The 23,531-nt window shown below is 40.8% G+C and overlaps 1 protein-coding gene across 2 annotated transcripts in view; it reads left to right on the forward strand.

Annotated features, from left to right (window-relative positions):
- Window positions 1-23,531, forward strand: part of pou6f2 (POU class 6 homeobox 2) — a 567,547-nt gene that overhangs the window by 349,833 nt on the left and 194,183 nt on the right. For both annotated transcript variants that reach the window (XM_087986073.1, XM_043688934.2), the window contains exon 5: window positions 21,552-21,757. In XM_087986073.1, the coding sequence (XP_087842199.1) occupies window positions 21,552-21,757 (206 nt within the window). The remainder of the gene's footprint in view (window positions 1-21,551; window positions 21,758-23,531) is intronic.

Below are 23,531 nucleotides of genomic sequence, written 5' to 3' on the forward strand. Positions count from 1 at the left end.
ACACATCCTTGACCATGATATTTACTGTGGGTGCTATACTATGGAAGCCTGAAAATTCAAAATTTTCAGCTGCACTTCTTCTAATCATCATCGCCAAGCTGATTGGTGGCAGATGTTCGCAGGTAAAGGGACAGCTGGAACATGGGATGCTTTCAGTAATGAGATAACAAGACTTCAAAGACAGTATATTCCTGTTAGGATGAAAGGAAAGTGTGGTATGTGTAGGGAGTGCTGGATGATGAGAGAAATTGAGGTTTTGGTGACAAAACCGAAAGAATCATATGACCGGTATAGACAGGAGAGCGCGACTGAATCCTGAGCAGAGTATAAGAATCCTATCAGGTCGAATGGATCAGTTGGAGAGACAGTGAGAGGCAATGAGGAATTTACAGGAGCAAGGGGATGTGATGGATGGCAGTTATAGGAAGAGAGAAATGTTGCAGATACAGTACCATTGATGGGTTGATTCCAGGAAAGATAAGAGAGGTAGGCATGTAGTGCAGGATTCTTTTGTGGCTATTCCCATTTCTAACAAGTATGCTGTTTTGGAAAATGGATTTGGGGATGATGGATTCTCAGGAGAATCCAGCATGAACAACCAAGTTTATCGTATCGAGACTGACTCTAATGCAATGAAGGGTACGTCGGATTCCAAGAGATTAATTGTGTTAGGGGATCCTCTAGTCCGAGGCACAGACAGATGTTTCTCTGGCCAGCTGCGAAAAATCAGAATGGTGTGTTGCCTCCTGGTGGTAGGATCAAGGATTTCTCTAAGAGGGTGCAGAATGTTCTCAAGGGGGAGAGGGAACAGCAGGAGGTCATTGTACACATTGGAACCAATGACATAGGAAGGGAAAAGGATGAGATTCCGAAGGGAGAATACAGAGAGTTAGACCAGAATTTAAAAAGGAGATCCTCGAGAATAGTAATAGCTGGATTACTCCCAGTGCTGCCAGCTAGTGAGGGTAGGAATAGGAGGATAGAGCAGATGAGTGCATGGCTGAGGGGTATGGGAGAAGGATTCGCATTTTTGGTTCACTGAAATCTCTTCTAGGGTAGAAGAAGGACGGATTGCATCTGAATTGGAAGGGGACTAATATACTGGGAGGGAGATTTGCTAGAGCTGCTCGGGAGGATTTAAACTAGTAAGGTGGAGGGGTTGGGACCCAGGGAGATAGTGAGGAAAGAAATCAGTCTGAGACTGGGACAGTTGGGAAAGGGAGCGAGTCAAATAGTCAGGGCAGGCAGTGACAAAGCAGAGGAGAAGGTAGGACTGATAAATTAAACTGCATTTATTTCAATGCAAGAGGCCGAACAAGGAAGGCAGATGAACTCAGGGCATGATTGGGAACGTAGGACTGGGATATCATAGCAATTACAGAAAAATGGCTAAGGGATGGGCAGGACTGGCAGCTTAATGTTCCAGGATACAAATGCTACAGGAAGGACAGAAAGGGAGGCAAGAGAGGAGGGGAGTGGCGTTTTTGATAAGGAATAGCATTATAGCTGTGCTGAGGGAGGATATTTCCAGAAATACATCCAGGGAAGTTATTTGGGTGGAACTGAGAAATAAGAAATGGATAATCACCTTATTGGCATTGTATTATAGATTCCCTAATAGTCAGAGGGAAATTGAGAAACAAATTTGGATGGAGGTCTTAGTTATCTGTAAGCATAATAGGGTGGTTATGGTAGGGGATTTTAACTTTCCAAACATAGATTGGCACTGCCATAGTGTTAAGGGTTTAGATGGAGAGGAATTTGTTAAGTGTGTGCAAGAAAATTTTCTGATTCAGTATGTGGATGTACCAACTAGAGAAGGTGCAAAACTTGACCTACTCTTGGGAAATAAGGCAGGACAGGTGACTGAGGTGTCAGCGGGGGAGCACTTGAGGCCAGTGACCATAATTCTATCAGTTTTAAAATAGTGATGGAAAAGGATAGACCGGATCTAAAAGTTGAAGTTCTAAATTGGAGGAAGGCTAATTTTGATGGTATTAGGCAAGAATTGTCAAAAGCTAATGGGGGCAGATATTCACAGGTAAAGGGACGGCTGGAAAATGGGAAGCCTTCAGAATTGCGAAAACAAGAGTCCAGAGACAGTATATCCCTGTTAGGTTGAAAGGAAAGCTGAATGACTAGAGAAATTGAGCATTTGGTTAAGAAAAAGAAGGAAGCATATGTCAGGTATAGACAAGATAGATCGAATGAGTCTTTAGAAGAGTATAAAGGCAGTAGGAGTATACTTAAGAGAGAAATCAAGAGGGCAAAAAGGGAACATGAGATAGCTTTGGCAAATAGAGTTAAAGAGAATCCAAAGGGTTATTACAAATACATTAAAGGACAAAAGGTTAACTCGGGAGAGAATAGAGCCCCTCAAAGATCAGCAAGGCAGCCTTTGTATGGAGCCGCAGGAGATGGGGGAGATACTAAACGAGTATTTTGCATCAGTGTTTACTATGGAGAAGGACATGGAAGATATAGAATGTAGGGAATTAAATGGTGACATCTTGCAAAATGTCCATATTACAGAGGAGGGAGTGCTGGATGTCTTGAAACACATAAAAGTGGATAAATCCGCAGGACCCGATCAGGTGTACCTGAGAGCTCTGTGGGAAGCTAGAGAAGTGATTGCTGGGTCCCTTGCTGAGATATTTGTATTATCAATAGTCACAGGTGAGGTGCCGGAAGACTGGAGGTTGGCTAACATGGTGCCTCTGTTTAGGAAGGGTGGTAAGTACAAGCCAGGGCACTATAAACCATGAGTCTGACGTCGGTGGTGGGCAAGTTGTTGGAGGGAATCCTGAGGGGCAGGATGTACATGTATTTGGAAAGGAAAGGACTGATTAGAGATAGTCATCATGGCCTTGTGCATGGGAAATCATGTCTCACAAACTTGATTGAGCTTTTTGAAGAAGTAACAAAGAGGATTGATGAGGGCAGAGCAATGAACATGATCTGTGTGGACTTCAGTAAGGCTTTCGACAAGGTTCCCCATGGGAGACTGATTAGCAAGGTTAGATCTCATGGATACAGGGAGAACTAGCCATTTGGATACAGAGCTGGCTCAAAGGTAGAAGACAGAGGGTGGTGGTGAGGGTTTTTTCAGACTGGAGGCCTGTGACCAGTGGAGTACCACAAGGATCGGTGCTGGGTCCACTACTTTTCGTCAATTATATAAATGATTTGGATGTGAGCATAAGAGGTACAGTTAGTAAGTTTGCAGATGACACCAAAATTGTTGGTGTAGTGGACAGTGAAGAAGGTTATCTCAGATTACAACAGGATCTTGATCAGATGGGTCAATGTGCTAAGGATGGAGATGGAGTTTAATTTAGATAAATGTGAGGTGCTGCATTTTGGGAAAGCAAATCCTAGCAGGACTTATACACTTAATGTTAAGGTCCGAGTGAGTGTTGCTGAACAAAGAGACCTTGGAGTGCAGGTTCATAGCTCTTTGAAAGTAGAATCACAGGTAGGTAGGATAGTGAAGAAGGCATTTGGTATGCTTTATTTATTGATCATTGTTTTGAGTACAGGAGTTAGGAGGTTATGTGCTGCTGTGCAGGACGTTGGTTAGGCTACTTTTGGAATATTGCCTGCAATTCTGGTCTCCTTCCTATTGGAAGGATGTTGCGAAACTTGAAAGGGTTCAGAAAAGATTTACAAGGATGGGATCTTGATCAGATGGGTCAATGGGCTGAGAAGTGGCAGATGGAGTTTAATTTAGGTAAATGCGAGGTGCTGCATTTTGGGAAAGCAAATCTTAGCAGGACTTATACACTTATTGGTGCAGGTTCATAGCTCCTTGAAAGTGGAGTCACAGGTAGATAGGATAGTGATGAAGGCGTTCGGTATGCTTTCCTTTATTGGTCAGAGTACAGAAGTTGGGAGATCATGTTGCAGGTGTCCAGGACATTGGTTTAGGCGAGTTTTGAAATACTGTGTGCATTTCTGGTCTCCTTCCTATTAGAAGGTTGTTGTGAAACTTGAAAGGGTTCAGAAAAGATTTACAAGCATGTTGCCAGAGTTGGAGCCTCTCCACAGGGAGAGGCTGAGTAGGCTGGGGCTGTATTCCCTCAAGCGTCGAAGGCTGAGGGCTGAGTTTATAGAGATTTATAAAATCATGAGGGGCATGGATAGGATAAACAGACAAGGTCTTTTCCCTGGGGTGGGGAGTCCAGAACTAGAGGGCATAGGCTTAGGATGAGAGGAGAAAGATATAGAACATAGAAAAATACAGCGCAGTACAGGCTCTTTGGCCCTCGATGTTGCTCTGATCCAAGCCCACCTAACCTACACTAGCCCACTATCCTCCATATGCCTATCCAATGCCCGCTTAAATGCCCATAAAGAGGGAGAGTCCACCACTGCTACTGGCAGGGCATTCCATGAACTCACGACTCGCTGAGTAAAGAATCTACCCCTAACATCAGTCCTATACATACCATCCCTTAATTTAAAGCTATGCCCCCTCGTAATAGCTGACTCCATACGTGGAAAAAGGTTCTCATGGTCAACCCTATCTAAACTCCTAATCATCTTGTACACCTCTATCAAGTCACCCCTAAACCTTCTTTTCTCCAATGAAAACAGCCCTAAGTGCCTCAGCCTTTCCTCATACGATCTTCCTACCATACCAGGCAACATCCTGGTAAACCTCCTCTGCACCCGTTCCAGTGCCTCCACATCCTTCCTATAGTATGGCGACCATAACTGCACACAATACTCCAGATGCAGCCGCACCAGAGTCTTATACAACTGCAACATGATCTCAGGACTCCGGAACTCAATTCCTCTACCAATAAAAGCCAGTACGCCATATGCCTTCTTCACCACACTATTTACCTGGGTGGCAATTTTCAGAGATCTGTGTACATGGACACCAAGATCCCTCTGCTCATCCACACTACCAAGTATCCAACCATTAGCCCAGTACCCCATCTTTTTGTTACTCTTACCAAAGTGAATCACCTCACACTTACCTACATTGAACTCCATTTGCCACCTTTCTGCCCAGCTCTGCAGCTTATCTATATCCCGCTGTAACCTGACACATCCTTCCTCACTGTCAACAAGTCCACCGACTTTCGTATCATCCGCAAACTTGCTCACCCAACCTTCTAGCCCCTCCTCCAGGTCATTTATAAAAATGACAAACAGCAATGGTCCCAAAACAGATCCTTGTGGAACACCGCTAGTAACTGCACTCCAAGATGAACCTTTACCATCAACTACTACCCTCTGTCTTCTTCCAGCCAGCCAATTCCTAATCCAAACCTCCAACTCAACCTCAATGCCATACCTCCGTATTTTTTGCAGTAGCCTACCATGGGGAACCTTATCAAACGCCTTACTAAAATCCATATACACCACATCTACCACTTTACCCTCGTCTACCTCCTTAGTCACCTTCTCAAAGAATTCAATAAAGTTTGTGAGACACGACCTGCCCTTCACAAAACCATGCTGACTATCCTTGATCACAATATTCCTATCCAGATGTTCATAAATCCTATCCCTTACAATTCTCTCTAAGACTTTGCCCACAGCAGAAGTGAGACTCACCAGCCTATAGTTACTAGGGTTATCCCTACTCCCCTTCTTGAACAAGGGAACCACATTTGCTATCCTCCAGTCTTCTGGCACTATTCCTGTAGACAACGAGGACATAAAAATCAAGACCAATGGCTCTGCAATCTCCTCCCTTGCTTCCCAGAGAATCCTAGGATAAATGCCATCAGGCCCAGGGGACTTATCTATTTTCACCCTTTCCAGAATTTCTAACACCTCTTCCCTACATACCTCAAAGCCGTCCATTCTAATTAATTGTGACTCAGTATTCACATTGGCAACAATGTCCTGTTCCTGAGTGAATACTGATGAAAAGTATTCATTCAGTGTCTCCCCAATCTCCTCAGCCTCCACGCGCAACTTCCCACTCCTATCCTTGACTGGACCTATTCCTACCCTAGTCATTCTTTTATTCCTGACATACCTATAGAAAGCCTTTGGGTTTTCCCTAATCCTACCAACTAAGGACTTTTCATGTCCCCTCCTTGCTGCTCTTAGCTCTCTCTTCAGATCCTTCCTGGCTACCTTATAACTCTCAATCGCCCCAATTGAACCTTCACGCCTCATCTTTACATAGGCCGCCCTCTTCCCTTTAACAAGGGATTCCAATTCCTTACTAAACCACGGCTCCCTCACATGACCCTTTCCTTCCCGCCTGACAGGTACATACTTCTCAAGGACACTCAATAGTTGCTCCTTGAACAAGCTCCACATATCAATTGCGCCTACTTTTCCAAGCCACGCATCCTAAGTCGTGCCTCACCGCATCATAATTTCCCTGCCCCCAGCTATAACTCTTGCCCTGCAGTGCACACTTATCCCTCTCCATCACTTGAGTAAAAGTCACCGAATTGTGGTCACTGTCCCCAAAGTGCTCACCTACCTCCAATTCTAACACCTGGCCTTACTAAATGCCTTACTAAAATCCATATACACCACATCTACCGCTTTACCCTCGTCTACCTCCTTAGTCACCTTCTCAAAGAATTCAATAAGATTTATGAGGCACGACCTGCCCTTCACAAAACCATGCTGACTATCCTTGGGACCTAAGGAGCAATGTTTTCATGCTGAGAGTGGTGTATGTATGGAACGAGCTGCCAGAGGAAGTGGTGAAAGGTAATACAATTACAACATTTAAAAGGCATCTGGATGGGTATATGAATAGGAAGGGTTCAGAGGGCTCGGGGCCTAGTGCTGGAAATGGGACTAGATTAGGTTCGGATATCTGGACGACATGGACATTGGTGCAAAGGGTCTGTTTCCGTGCTGTACATCTCTATGACTCTAAGTTGTCATAATCCTATCAGTCCATGGGGCTGCTCTCTTATTAGACAGAGTTGATTAATGGTGATTTAACTTGAGGGCCACCACACCTCAGGCAAGGAGAGAGGTTGAGAAGGAGAGTCCTTCATTGTAACCTCAGACGGTGTGGGATTTGATCCTACACTGTTGGCATCACACTGTTTTGCAAACCAACTGAGCTAAACGCCCCCTGAAACTGCTTCTGATACAGTGCATCGAGTCATAGAGATGTACAGCACGGAAACAGACCCTTTGGTCCAATCCGTCCATGCCGACCAGATATCCCAACCCAATCTAGTCCCATTTGCCAGCACTTGGCCCATATCCCACAAAACCCTTCCTATTCATATACCCATCCAGATGCCTTTTAAATGCTGTAATTGCACCAGCCTCCACCACTTCCTCTGGCAGCTCATTCCATACACGTACCACCCTCTGTGTGAAAAGTTGCCCCTTAGGTCTCTTTTATATCTTTCCCCTCTCACCCCAAACCTATGCCCTCTAGTTCTGGACTCCCCCCAACCTAGGGAAGGCACTTTGTCTGTTTATCCTATCCATGCCCCTCTTGATTTTATAAACCTCTATAAGGTCACCCCTCAGCCTCTAACGCTCCAGGGAAAACAGCCTCAGCCTATTCAGCCTTTCCCTTTAGCTCAAATCAAGATTCTTGTAAGTCTTTTCTGAACCGTTTCAAGTTTCACAACATCCTTCTAATCGGAAGGAGACCAGAATTGCACGCAATATTCTAACAGTGGCCTAACCAATATCCTGTACAGCCGTTGTGACATGCCATTGAAGGACACTCAAACCATGTGTACAATGGAAACAAATGTGTCAATTGTGATGTCAATTAGTGTTTAACACTGATTTGGCACACAAACTGATGTCTTAGACTCTGGAGGTCCTACTCATGGCCTTTCTTCATTCCAACTGAAAGTATGTTTACAATACAATATAGTGGTATTACATTTTAAAAAGTTTTGAATTTACAATAGCTGGACTTTGATGAGGAGGACACAGTCAAAAATCACACAACACCGAGTTATAGTCCGACAGGTTTATTTGAAAACACAAGCTTTTGGAGTGAGGCTCTAAAAACTTGCATTTTCAAATAAACCTTTTGGACTATAACCAACAGGTTGATTTTGACTTTGTCCACCCCTGTCCAACACCAGCACCTCCACATCTTTGAGGAGGAGATTGGACGAGTTGGAAGAACTGGCAGGAGAAAGGCTGGTTTCAGCATTGGTTTGCAACATGACTTCCCAATGCAACAGAGGCAGCCACAAAGGTGAAACTCTGCATAGTGAACAGTGGGAAAAAAAACTCTTTTTTACTGAAAAGTAAGGACAACATCTTCCGTTCAAGAAGTCAATGATGTCTGTGAGAATATCCACACCCACAAGCTGTTCAGCGACCTGGGAGCGAGTCATAAACTTACTTTCGGGAAGAGGAACTAGAGGTTTGAAGTGAGGGAAGGGGGAGGAGGGTGTAAAGTTAGAGATTCATGGTCACACTACCTGCAGCTTGTTCTTTGTGTCATTTTGAGGGATGTGAGTGGAACTTGAAAAGATCCATAAGTGGGAGTCTGCCACCATCCTCAATGTTCTTGGCAGTGCCATATGCAACATTATCAGTCATTGTTGCCACCTGGTGTGGGCCACTGTCCCCTCCATGCAGATGTCTCAGGAGATGCAGATGTCACTGTACCTCATGAATTCTCTGACTGATTATAACCAATTTATTCTGACACTGTGTCCCGTTCAAGAGAAATATGTCAGTGTCTGTTACATTACTGAAATGCAGGAGAAATGTGAAAGCTGCGAGGGTGAGGGTGAGATGAAGCAACAGAATGTTAGACAGGAGACATGAGAACTGAGACAACTTGTGAATAATGACGATGGTGAATAATGACGATGTGACGCAATGAGGGCTTAGTTTTGTAGTAGGTAGGAAATAGCATTTGAAGATGCATTCACTGACCTTGATCACTCGTGTGACATTGTTGAGTTTCTTCAGCACTCGCCCTTGGGGCCAGATTCTAAGAACTAAATTCCCTAGCTTTCTACTTTGCAGTCCCTTGATAGGATGTACATTGAGATTGATGGCCTCCTGTGAAAAGATGATCTCTTCCCTCTTGATCTCCGAAATTAAATTCTGCACAGCTGCAGTAGAGAGCATTGGTATCAGCTTTTAGCCTATTGGTCTATGACTTATTTTATTCCTTCCATTAAAACCTTTCTGAGAATCTTCCACAAGCTGCTGAAGTCCGAGAGAAACTCACCTTTGAATCGGATCGGCCTAACTTTCAGAAATGCTAGTCTCACACATGCTTGGGCTCTGTACTGAACTTTCAACCAATTAACAGCATGATGGTCACCCTTCTATAGGAAGGATGTTGTTAAACTTGAGAGGGTGCAGAGGATGTTGCTGGAACTAGAGAGTTTGAGCTATAGGGAGAGACTATGTTGAGTTTTTTTTTCCCTGGAGCATCAGAGACTGAGGGGTGACCTTACAGAGGTTTATAAAACCATGAAGGGCATAGATAGGGTGAATAGCCAAGGTCTTTTTCCAAGGGTGGGGGAGTCCAAAACTAGAGGACATGGGTTTAAGGTGAGAGGGGAAAGATTTAAAAAGGACTTGAGGGTTTATTTTATGCAGAGGGTGGTGCGTGTATGGAACAAGCTGCCAGAGAAGTGATGGAGGCTGGTACAATTGCAACACTTACAAAGCATCTGGATGGTTATATGTATAGGAAGGGTTTTGAGGGTTTTGCCAAATGCTGGCAAATAAGACTAGATTAGATTGGAATGTCTAATCGGTGCGAATAAGTTGGACTGAAGGGTCTGTTTCTTGCTCCATTGCTCTATGACTCGATTAATGTGTGGTCAGCTGCAATCCTGTTAATGAGCAGGCAGTGCAAAATTGGAGCTGGGCACAGTTTAATCATGATTGCAGTCCCTGAGCCTGATAAAGGCCATTGATTGAGTTTTGCCCCCTCTTGACTCTTTACCTCTCCTTAAAGGTAAAATGCAACATGAGTGCATTTGACCTGCGGCTTTCCCTTTGAGTTATAAAATTTGGGTTACAACTTTTTTATTATGAAGTCACGTGATGGCACAGATCAGAGATTCAGAATATTTTAACCAAAGAACAGGAGTATGGTAGTCAAATTGGAGTTTGTGCCTGGTTGTTGCCAATGTAGATTACATAATGCTACAAGTTGTCTCAGTTCTCATGTCAAAACCTGTAAAAAGTAGTATTGTAGGTTATACATCTCTACTGCAATCCAAATCAAATTCAGTTTGTGTTACTTCAGATTAATTTTGAACAAATTGTAAGGAAAGACCTGATCTTAAATGATTTCATCAAAGTTGGAATTAAAGCACCAGCATTTGTGGGAGAAGATTAAAAACTGGGATTATTTATTCAAGCTAAATTTCTGAAGTATTGGGCAGAATGAAATGTTACTTGTATTTCATTAAATGGAATTATTTCCTAGCTCTCAAACATAGTAATGATGATTTTATCCATAAATCATACTGTAGAGAATGTATTAACTCTTCATACTTGTGGATCAGTAAAAACTGAAGTTATATTAAGCTGCTTCAAGATATAATAAAAATGTTATTATGAAAACGGTATTTATGACATTAGAGATTAGGGATAAAGTGGTGGAATTTTTTAAACACGTTTTTAATAAGCTATGGGTATTGTGGCTAGGCCAGCAATTGATTGCCCATTCCTATTTACCCTTATGAAGGTAGTGGTGAGTCATCTTTGTGAACCACTGTAGCCCATGTGGTACAGATATACCCACCGTGCTGTTAGGAAAGGAGATCCAGGATTTTAATACCGCAACTCTGTGGATGCCATATTATCTATTGTACAATACAGGAAAATATAAGAACTAATTACGTTGTGCTTGGCATGTCAAGTGCTCTCGGTGTTTTTTCATCCATTATATTCTAATTCATGTTCCATGGCACATCTCCTCTAGGTTTAAGAGTATACGTCAATTTAAATGTGGTGTGACTTGGACCTTTTTTAACACAAGGGTTTAATTTTGCGAAGTTAGTCCTGACTCTCTCAGTGTCAGTGCTGTAAATTGGCAATAGACTATCATGAGGACATCTGAAATCAGTACCAAGCAAAGATAAATTTGGCGAAATGGGGTTCTGCAGGCAATCGTGAGGAAATTAAAATTTGGGTGGGAACAGCCCAAGCATTTCCTTCAGGAATCTGCAACAGCACTCCAACCTAAGTGAAACTTACCACCTTAGTCTTTCACTTTTGTTCTTTTTCACTTCCTCTCATACTTAACTAAGATGTTTTGTCAAAGCTTTTCACCTTTCAAGCTTTCATCAGGACACTTTGCAAGAATATCACCTCAAGGGGAAAGCCAACATTTATATCACGTGAGAGGAGAATGCTGATTGGAGGGCAAGTGAATTCTGATTTATAGAGGCATTGCCATGAAGAATGCAAAAGCTAATGATTGGTAATTAACTGCCAGGCTTGTATAAATTTTAAATCAGGATGTTGGCTCTAATTCCCCTCCCCCCCACCCCATTTATCTCTCCACCCTGCAGTCCTCACTTTTGCCTAGCTAAACAGGTTGAATAGAGACTGGAGAGGTATGGAGACTATGGGATTTACAGGATAGGATACAATGGAGAGGGTATGGATGCTCAGGGATTGACTGACAATTTCAAGTTGAAGCTGGAAGCCACTGACTGAGGAGAGCTCTCTGTCTTCTTCCACCATGGTGGAAATCAAAAGTGCGTAATGGAGAAGAACATGGCTGCACCGACATGAGGTGTGAGTGAAGTAAGTCAGTTGACCTGAGAGGGTGGGGGCTTCACCATGTCTGTGTTACAGACATTGCTGGACAACTCATCAACAGCTACACTTATAACTGCTCTCTGGGCATTTGGGAATGGGCAATAGATGTTTGTCTGGCCAGCAATTTCCACATCCTGTGAATGAATTAAAAAAGGCACCCTGTTATTATTCCTGTTGAATATACCTGATGCAGCAAGCTCTCAGTATATACCTCGGAGGGGTAAAAACAATGACTGCAGATGCTGGAAACCAGATTCTGGATTAGTTCCCACCCCCACCCCCACCCCCACCCCAACCCCACCCTCCTCTAGCTTATCTCTCCACGCTTTAGGCTCACTGCCTTTATTCCTGATGAAGGGCTTTTGCCCGAAACGTTGATTTTGAAGTTCCTTGGATGCTGCCTGAACTGCTGTGCTCTTCCAGCACCACTAATCCAGAATATACCTCTAGGGGTCAGGAGCCGAATGTTGGGCACACGCATCCCCACCCCCCACCCCCCGATCAAAACACCTTTAGATACCTTATTCTATTATGGACTGTTGGGTTGACATCTTCTGCAATGAGAGAAAGGGAGTGGTTTGAGTGAAATGCAGTAAACAGCGTTGAAATCAGTCTGACCATACTATATGGTGAATAATTGACATTAAAGTATGTCAGCTTTTGTTTAACAACTGTTACTTAGTTTGCAATTTTCTGTAAGTACATCATCCATTGCTATATCTGTGCATGTGCAAATGGATTTTGGCAGCCATTTTTAATGGTGACACCTATTTCCTGCTTTGGGAATGCACACTTCATATATTTTAGTAATCATTATCTATGGACTTTGTCCGTTCTCTCAGGTAGTCATACTGTTGACTTTGAGTCAAACATTTGTGAATTCATGCCAGTACTTTAGGATGTAATCATGGCTGACAGTATGGTGCTACACTCAAGGAGTCAAAGTTATCATCTTTCAGATGGAATGTTAAACACTGTTTGTCCAGTTGGTGTTCCAAATTGCATTATTAGAAGATGCAGAGGGAATTCTCTTGGTACCCTGCCTATGTTGTTCTTTCAACCAATACCCCCAAAAACCAGAATAATTGTTAATTTACTTTGCTCACTGTTTGTGGGTCCTTCTGCACAAAACTGGTTGCTTTCAAACCACAGCTAAATCTCAGAGTTAATTTGTTGGCTGTGAACTGTTTTGGGACTTTCTGAAGATATGTAATAGGTGTATAAGTACAAACACTTTCTTCATTCAATAGCTTAGTGACATTCATTGCCTCGACTCTCAATGAAGAATGGCAATGTGAAAGATTTGTTCTTGAAGTTCGTAATGACAAACCAACTTCACAGACTAACTTCCCAGGTATAGCAATATTACAGTGTCCTCAGGAGACATGAAAGTGCAATGTTGTATCAAGAGAATGATTGAAGGAAGTATATCTATTTGTGAAACAGCACAGTACAATCAGTACCTGTAACAATACTTCTCAAAATTAGCTGCATTGTTCAGTAGTGGCTAAACAGAATGACAACCTTCTCAGTGTGTTAAATGCCACTAAGTTTAATTTATTTTAGACAATGCCATAAAATGTAGCTTGTATTTAATTCTCAACTTCACTCTCACACTAATTTTTCTGTATTCAGCCTGTTATACTAATCCAGTGACTTCTAACATTAGCTCAAGAAACAGCACCTCAATTTTGATTGGAGAGTTTATAGCCTCTGGACTCAACATTGATTTCCACAATTTTAGTCCCCATTTGGTTTAATACTATTATGGCTTTATTTCTGAGCAACAGCGTTTGGTAATGATTCTCCTTTTACTAACCTCTCCTTCAGACAAATCTTTGATTTCTTAACTTCATTTCCCTTTATCTCCCCCTTTTGTAATTTAATGTCTTCAGCCTTCTACCCTATCATAGACCTTTCTCCCCCTCATTTTTTAACCTCTCCACTTGCTTTAAACCAAATTTATAAATTATTTTAGTTCTGATGAAGGGTCATTGATTTGAAATTTTAGTGTTGTTTGTCACTTCATGTGGGCTGCCAGACCTCCAATGCTTTTTGGGCCCAGCACAAATTCCATTTTCCAGCCACTGATTCCATTTCCAGCCAAAATTCTCATCCTTGCCATTGTAAACCCTAGAGATGACAGTTCCACCACACACCTGGCTGGCCTCCTATTCTACCCTCCATAAACTTCAGGTCCTGCAAAACTCTACTGCCCATGTCTTAAATCCCAACAAGTTCCATACGCCCATCTCTCTTCTTAGGCTGTCTCTCTGGATTGAGGATGCTTTGTGTCCGATACTGTTCTGAAATGGTTGAACGGTATGCCAGCCATTGCCCCTTTGCATGATGACCTACATTGGTTCCTAGTAAAGTATGCCTTGATTCTAAAATTCTCACCATTGTTTTCAAATCTCTCCACAGTCTCACTCCTCCTCAAGTCTGCAATCTCCTCCAGTCAACAATATTTGCCATCTTCCAGTTACTGTCCTTTGAGCATTCCCAATTTTAATCACCTTCAACCAGTACTGTGCCTTCAGCTACTAATGCCTGACCTTCTAGAATTAATTCCTAAAGCTTTTTCCCTCTTTCCCGTTTTAAGATGTTCCTTAAAAGTTCCTTTTTTTTCTTATAGTTTCTTGCTCTGCTATATCACTACAAGAGCACATATACAATGGATGCTGAAGATCTGAAATAAAAGCAAAAAATACTGGAAATATTCAGCAAATCACGTAGCATCTATGCGCAGGTAAACATTCTAGGCCAGCAACCGATCATCATAACTGGGGAACGTTGTTAATAACGTCACAAGCTTTAAGCAAACGAAAGATGGAAATGTGTGGGAAAAAGGGAGGTCTGTGATAAGGTGGAACGCATGAGAGATTAAATGATGAAAAAGTTGATTGAGAATGGCCAATGGAGTGGTTAATGTAACAAACAAGAAAGAAAAGATGTGGGGTGAGGAATGTGAATGGCAGAATGATGAACAGCTGCTGTCTAAAAGTAAAAATAAGAATAAAGCAAGTAGAAACCAAATCCTGCCAAGAAAAAAGAAACAACATTGGGGCAAATGGAGAGAGGTTTTAACTATACCTTTACTCTAAAAATAGCAGAGCGTGTGTATTAGGAGCTTTGTCATTGTGACATCAAATCAGAGGGAACTGGAACTTCAATTGGCAAGGTTCCAGAGATGTTCTCTTTTACCATCCCTGGTATATACTTATGTTCAATAAAGTGTATTAATATTCACTCATCTAAGTGTGCTTATCTTACTACTGGAAAAACTTATGGTTTGAATTTGTTGAAAACAATGCTGTGATTTGATGTCAAATTTTGATAATGCTCTTGTGAAGTTCCTTAGGATATATTATTTCAATGAAGGCTCTAAATATGTAAAGTGACTTGTTGCAATTAATGCATATTTGATAAGGACACTTGGAGAACTCCCCATGTTGCTTTAGAAGCCTTTCCTTGTAACTCAATTCTCTCATTGCTACCTTCTTATATTCATCTGGCTGCACTCCACAATAAGCCTGCAGAGAACTTCAACTTTGTGATCCTTAATTACTGCAAAGGTTGTACCAATATCCTGCTGTGACCTCAGCTGAATGTGACCTAATCGCTGGAGGAAGATTGGAAATGGCTATTTCCCAGGGGAATTTCGCTGATTTGCCACAAGAATCAGCAATAATAAGGAGAATTCCAACAGAAATTCAGCAACTTTAATTTTATCAGTCTTAACATGAGCTGAAATTGAGACGAGAGCAAATTACTGCAGATGCTGGAATCTGTACTGAAACCAAAAAATGCTGGAGATCACAGCAGGAAAGGCAGCATCCATGGAAGGAGAGCAAGCTTGCTGTCTCACCATGGATGCTGCTTGACCCGCTGTGATCTCCAGCAATTTTGTTTGAAATTGAGATAGGTCTCTCTTTTAGATCATCATAGTGATAAATGGAAAGAATTCCAATACCTCTAGATGGCAATCAAACAAATTAATCAGGTTAAGTTTTTGAAACAATGCAGTTTCAAGAAGAAGGCAAATCATTTTGTGGGAGCAAGGGGAAAATAACGGATGCATCATTCTTCATATATGGGGTTTATGACCAATTGTCATGATGGCTTGTCTTGAAGCAGTTCATATCAGTTTTCAATTTCTCTGCAAACAGCAAAGAAAGGTTTGCCAAAGGAAAGCTGTTTGTTCTGTATACCTAAAGATGTACTAATACTAAACAAAAGACTGTCAGTTAAGTAAGGTGGGTTACTTTAAAAAAATCTTGATATTGTGGTTCACTAAATACTGACGATACAGCTTCTCCATAGGACAATTATAGAGCACATTAGATATTCTAGAAATATGTGTGTGAAAGATAAGTGCAAAATACTGGCATTTATAATATCAGAGGTATTAATATTTTTCAAAGGCAACAGGAGTTCCATCATCAGATCCAAAAGGTGTGCAGAGGGAGGGATTGTGACACCATTTTATTGGGCAGTAGGAAGGAAGGTCACTTTTATTGCCAATTAAGTGGCTGCTGCAGGGCCTGTGTTCCAGTCAGGTCAATGGCAATTATTGGGGCTGCATTTAGAGAAGGATGGTGCAGCCGTCACAATCGGGAAAGTAGGCTCTGGGTTTATCATGGGATCAATCAGGCAGGTCCCAGGGAAGGGGAGGAGGTTCAATCACTGAGGACAGGTAGCACCATCCTCACTGCAGGGGCTCCCAAATGAGCCAGAATGTCCAAAACCATGCTGTGTACAAAGTTTGTTGAATAGTATTTGGTGATCTACCCATGCAATAGATGGCCATCATGCCATTGTTAAAATGCCAGTGGAGACAGAGAGAGGACCTTAATTGGCTACTTAACTGGCTCGGTTTGGCTCGAAATGGGCAGGCTTTCTGCTAGCTTTCCTGCCACTGGCAAAATGGAATAACAGCAGAAAGGAAAATCTGCAGTAGCCCATACCTCTATCCTTAGTCAAAACCTATTACATCTCTTAACTTTTTCCCATTCAGATGAATTTTTGTTCTCCCACAAATGCTGAATATTTTCAGAAATTTCTGCTTTAAACCACATACTAACTTGAGCTTAAAAATTCCCTTGACTTGTAGCGTCATTAATTTATGGAATAGAGTGCCATCTAGTGCAGTAAGTGCTGTCTCAGTAAAAACATTCAAAAAATCTTTTTAATAACTCATCCGTTGAAGAGCATATGGAGAAATGATAAAATGTGAATAGATTGAACCCTCAAACAGGACACTGATTTCTTCCTAAATGGACTGATCAGACTGAATAGACTTCACATTTTGGGATTAACTCGTGTAACTCTAAAGATGGATTAGGGGTCAGTGGACAAATTATTCACTCAGGTTTGAATAAAGACCAGTATGGACTATCATTATACCATCATCCTTATTTTCAAGGCAATTTTAGTTTAATTTAATCTGCCTGTTTATTCTATTTTTTTAAAGATACACAGTACTCAAAGGAAAGGGCAAAAGCGAGGAAGGAATAATTAATGAAATCAAAAAAAAACAAAGTAGTATTAAATTTTGTGAGACCAAAATTTCAGAGTGGATGAAGGGAAGTCTTACACAAATGAAATAGCTTTCATTTGTATGGAACTTCATGGAGAACAAACCACAAACTGAGAGCAATTATAATCATAAATTTGAATTCTGAGATATTCTTCCTGCACCCCTCCCCCCACCTCACTCCTCACCTTAATGTAGATTTTAGTCAGGCTGCTCTAATTAATGAGGGTCGATAAGTCCTGAAGTCTAAAAGAGATGTCTCATGAGATTCTATATGTGTTGGTGTCAATTTTCCAAAATTCATTAGATTCTCAAAAGGTTCTGGAAAGGTAGATCACCAGACATTATTCAACAAACATTGTACACAGGAGCCCCTGCAGCGAGAATGGTGCTACCTATCCTCAGTGATTGAACCTCCAGTAGACTGGAAAATAGCAACGATAATCCCTCTTTTCAAGGAGGGAGGGAGGCAGAAAACAGGAAATATAGACCAGTTTACTTGACATCTGTCATGGGGAAACTGTTAGAATCAATCTTTAAAGATATTTAAATTGGTCACTGGGAAAACTTAAGATAATCAAAAGAGTCAGCATGCTTTTGTGCAAGGGAAATGTTTAACCAATTTATTAGCACTCTTTGAAAGAGTAACATGCAATTTGAGTAAAGGCAAGACTAAAATGCATTATACTTAGATTACTAAAAAGCATTTTATAAGGTTCCAAATAAATGGTTAATGCGCAAAGTTTATGTTCATGGACTAGGGAGTAACATGTGTTGAACATTGGCTTAGTGGTAGCAAATAGAGTATGCATAAATGGGTCTGCTTCAGCTCGGCACAATGCGCTAAGTAGGGTTCTGCAGGTTTCAATGCTGGGCCCTCAACTTTTTAGAATTTATATCAACAACTTAGATAAGGGATTGAAAGTATGGTGACTAAATTTGCAGAGTACACTGAAGTAGATAGGAATGTATGTTGTGAAGATGCAGACAGAAAAAATTGTGATTGGGCACGAATCTGGCAATTGGACTATCATATGGGAAATGGACAATAATGTGGGAAATTGTTGAAGTTGTTCACTTTGGGAGAGGAATAAAAAAGTAGAGTATGACTTTAATGGACAATGACTGCAGAATTTTGAGATGCAGAAGAGTCTAGATGTTATAGTTAATGAGTCACAAGACATTAGTATGCAGGTACAGCATATAAACAGGAAGTCTATTGGAATGCTAACCTTTGTAGCGAGAGGAATGAAAAAATAGACGATGTTATGATTCAGTTATAAGACGACATCTTGAATACTCTGACAGTTTTAGCTTCCTAAGTTAAGGAAGAATATAAATGCATTGAGGATGTTAACAGGAGGTTTGCCAGATTGACACTTAGAATGAGCAGGTTGGCTAATTGGGTAAGATTGTAAACTCTGCTTGTTTTCATTGTAATTCAGAGAGCAAGGAGTGATTTGATTGAACTTTCTAAGATCCTGAATGAAGCTGACAATGTGGAAAGCATGTTTACACTTGTGGTTGAGTCCAGAATTTGGGAACACTTTTAAAATTAGGAGTCACATGTTTAGGGTAGAGATGAGGAGAATTTTTGTTTTCTCTCAGTGATTGTTTGATTTTGCAAATCTCTGTCTCAGATGGCAGTAAAAGAAATGTCATCGAATATTAAGGTAAAAGGAGATCGATTCTCAATAGGCAATGGAAACTGAGGTCTTTGGGTGGGACATTTGAAAGTAGAATTTGAAACACAAACAGATTAGCCTTGATTTTATTAAATACTTGAAGGGTCAAATGGCCTTCTTCTGCTCCTACTTCAACTGTTTATATTTGATTTGCAATTAATCTTGAATGCAAAATACATTCCCTGTAACTGACATCATTGAAAAAGTGAGACAAGGAGAAAGTCCATGTTTAAGGGCCTTAATTTCATTTAGAACAATCAGATTGAATTAGCTCCTGTCTCCAAAAATATCATGCAAAATGCCAAGCCACACTAACAAATTAGAAAGTGGATATGGTAGGCCTAAATGGACAATACAAACTTTTCTGTTTTGAGCTCTTGCCCACATAACTCCATGATGGATATTTTAACCAATTGTGATGCCAGCCATCGCGTTTGCTATAAAATATGTTGTCCATGAGAAATTTAGAATAGCCAAAGAAAGGAGATAATATCTGAGCTCTTTGTAAACTTACAAATGTGCTGTTTTACTCTATATTTTACCTATGCATCTATGTAAACTGTGAAGTGATTTGAAGTAATCTGAGGGATTACTGTGGCTGCAATTAAGCAGATGTCCTTTTCCCTGTATACAATGGCATGTCTAACAGTTGAAATGAGGCCAGAGCTATGCCTCCATATTAAAATTAAATTTAACAATACTTGCAAAGAAAAATGACAGTAGACAATTGCATAATCAAAATATATTTTTGAACTTATATAATTTTTCAAACATACACTGAGTATAGAGGAACCTCGATAATCCGAACGATACGGGCGGGAAGTATTTTGTTCGGATAATCAAATGTTCAGATAATCGAATGCTGGATAATGCAGTTTATCCAAGCATTGGGACCTTGCAATTTTGCTCGGATAATCCAAAATTCAGATAATCGAATGCTGGATAATCAAGGTTCCTCTGTATTTAACTATTAATATTCAGTTAGAGTTCAAAGATCTCAGCAAGCCAACCAGATGGCTTGAAGCAGTGGCAGTGGTTCTAGAAGCTTTTTAAAGTGCTTTCATCTTTTAAACATCAAGAAACATATCTTTCAATGAGAAAACAATGAAATTGAAGGAAGTTCAATATTAAAGTCCTACTTGCAAGCTTCAACGTAAAATCTTTCCCAGGTTTATGTTTTACAGCTTATTTTCATAAATTGTGTCAAATGCATTTAGTTGTATGAATGCTTCTGATGATCAAAGCAAACTTTTAATGAAAGAGGAGAACTTATGAGGCTGCCTCTCAATGCTTGGTACTACTTTGGAGAAGTGCTTCCCATCAATACTAGTAGTGGGGGTGAGTTATTTTCACATTTAGTGGCATCTAATTACAATAACAGCTGCAGAGTGACTGAGCAGTTGACCTGGTTAATACAGTTTATGTGGAACATTTAGAATTTGCACATTTCAAGTTGGTTACAGCCATTTGTCCAATAAAGGTGGTTTCCTTAAATGCCCACAAACCATGTAAGCGTTGGAGATGCTATACAAATGCCAACGACTTTTAGAAAAATTCATCTTTTTCTACATTAAATTCCATTTTGAGGTAATGGCAGCTCTGGTTCAATAACTCTATCATGTATATAAGCATATCATTTACTGTCGATTAATATATCACATTTTTATATTAACATATCACTTACATGGGATATTAATGTATTCCTATCATTGTACATGAATGTATTCCTGCATGTTATTGCAGATTGGCCATTTGTGATTGTGTGTATTAGAATGTGTTTTTACTGCATATTTGTCCATCCCTGATATTGGCAACTGGCGAAGTGGTGGAGACTGGTACAATTACAACAGTTAAAAGGTATCTAGATGGGTACATCAAAGGAAGTGTTTAGAGGGTATGGGCCAAATGTTGGCAAATGGTGCTCAATCATTTAAGAATATCTGGTCAGCATGAACAAATTGGACTGAAGCATCTGTTTCCATGCAGTACAACTCTATGACCATCTTCATCATCTCTCAAAAATTGACCTCCAAACAATGAAATATGAAAACAACATAAAATACAAGGGACGCTGGAAATCTGAAATCTAAAAAAATGCTGGAAAAAATGCAGGCGCTCAGCATATTTAACGGAAGATCATCAACATCAGACATTAACTCTGTTTTGAGGATGTTGCCAGATCTGCTGTGTATTTCCAGCATCTCCTGTTTTTTATTTCTCAAAATCTACCCTGACTTAGCTGATCTTAGCCAGCATCGTGGTAAGAACGTTCAAGTTGGTTTTAGTCGTCATGAAACAGAGATGGTAAAATTAGCCAGGGGATCCTACAGCTAATCACTATTGGATGAAGATAGCATTGAACTTTGCTGCAGTGCTTCTCAGTGCAGAGTAGCCTTATGTTAGTCAGTGTCAACATTCCTATGAATGCAGTGAGTGCATAGCTAAAACAATTGAGTTTTGTCAATGTCCATGAAACTGTGGTCCAAAGGCAAGAGGTAACAGTTTCAAGAGGGAATGAGAGAAAACTGACAATAGTTATGATACTATAAGATTAATTTTAGCCATTTAAATATTACATTTGACATGACTGCCTTTACTTATTACAGCTACCTCATCCCTGAATTCCCAAATACAGCAACTTCAACATCTTCAGCAGCTACAACAGCAACAGCAGCAACATCAGCAACAAGGACAGCAACAACACCAACAGAACCATCAACTACCTGGACAGCAGGCATCATCCCCTCAAAAACAAAGTCACTCCCCAGGACAGGGCCTCCAGTCAACACTGACTCCAACCAATCCACTTCAGGTATGACAACTTAATCTAACTGCTAAAAAGATCTGTCCTGTAAATTATGTTTGTTTCTTCTTACAGATTATATTGAAATGTACTTGGAATATGTTTCACTGAGAGTTTTAGATTAAGTCAGATTTCACGCACAGGAAAACTGATTAGGCAAGCACTTTGCAAAATTGTTCCCAAATCTAGCAAATCATTGCTCTACTTTCACATTTGTTGGTTATTGCATCTCTGCTACAGTTCTCACCTTGTCAGGATCTGTACATGATCTATATATTTGACTTCAGGCTTCATCAATTGCACCTTTGTCTAGTCCATCTTCAGGTTCATGGTTAGCTCTCTCTAGCAGTCTCACCAAATTTTGGCCACGATCTATGATGATATCTTCCATTGTGTCTCCAAATCCATGGACTAGTAGCTCATCTGCTGGCTTCCACTTCAGGAGGATCACAGACTATCTCGTGCTGTCTGCATTGTTACTGTACTAGTGGAAATACCAAATGGTATGAACAACCAATGCTGTTCACAATGTGGCTAGAAAACTGCTGCTTTCACCCAGCTTCACGTGACAGTGATCATACTTCACAAAGACCTATGCTTGGACAGATTGTGACAAAATTTCCTCAGAGGTTAGTGTTAAGTAACACTATCTCTTGAAAGCTTTATTCAAATCCTTTTTATCTATGTTTTCAGTTTCCTAGGTTTTTTTTTTAACTTCTGCCACGCTCAAATCCATTCTTTAGGCCTCACGTTTTTGATTATTTCCTTCATTTCCAACTCTTCTATCCTGACTTATAGGCTGGACTTGAGTACAGCTGGAACTTTCTTCTGCAGATTCTGCCTTGGTCTCACACTCACATCCATTTCTAGATGTTTGTTGTTGTTTTCCTCCTCTTTAGTGAATTTTATGTCAGTTAGGATATTATTGATGGTCTTGAAGGTTTCCTCTAATTTGTTTCGTTTAGTGATGACAAAGGTGTCATCCACGTAGCGGACCCAAAGTTTGGGAGGGATGGTTGGCAGAGCTGTTTGTTTGAGTCTCTGTATTACTGTATCTGCTAAGAACCCTGATATCAGAGATCCCATGGGTGTTCTGCTGGTTTGTCTGTAGGTTTTGTTGTTGAAAGTGAAGTGGGTGATAAGGCAAAGGTCCACTAGCTTGATGATACTGTCCTTGCTGATGAAGTTGGTGGTGTTTGGTGCATGTGTCTTTGGGTCTTCTAATAGTGTAGTCAGCGTTTTCTTGGCCAGGTTGATGTTGATTGATGTGAACAGGACTGTTACATCGAAGGAGACCATTATTTCATCTTCTTCTTTCTTGGTGTCTTTGATGGTCTTCAGGAATTCTTGGGTGGAGTGGATGGAGTGGCTTGAGTCTTCTACTAAGTGTTTAAGTTTTTGGTGTCGCTCCTTGGCCAATCTGTAATTGGTGTTCCAGGTAGTGAGACTATGGGTCTGAGGGGGGCTCCTGGTTTGTGAACGTCTGAAAATGAACCTTCCAGCTCAGCGAGAAACCTACATCCAGAACCTCAACCTGAGCTACAAATCTTCTCAAAACTCGCTAGAATCTGCTAAGTTACCACTAATTTACGCTTCTTGTTACTATCCCAATTAATGCAATAAAATTGTTCCAGCAAGATATTCTCTTTTGAAGTCCATGCTGATTATTCATTATTCATCATTTTTGAGATGTCCTTCTATTCTTTCCTTAATAAGTTTACAAAGCTCATGTCACCCTGAAATCTGCTTGTATGTAAGCAGCTGCTTATTTTTGATTGCCCGC

The sequence above is a fragment of the Chiloscyllium plagiosum genome, unplaced genomic scaffold (genome assembly GCF_037043375.1).
Source record: "Chiloscyllium plagiosum isolate Xiang-an unplaced genomic scaffold, Cpla_swu_hap1 HiC_scaffold_4, whole genome shotgun sequence".
In the NCBI taxonomy this organism is placed as follows: domain Eukaryota; kingdom Metazoa; phylum Chordata; class Chondrichthyes; order Orectolobiformes; family Hemiscylliidae; genus Chiloscyllium; species Chiloscyllium plagiosum.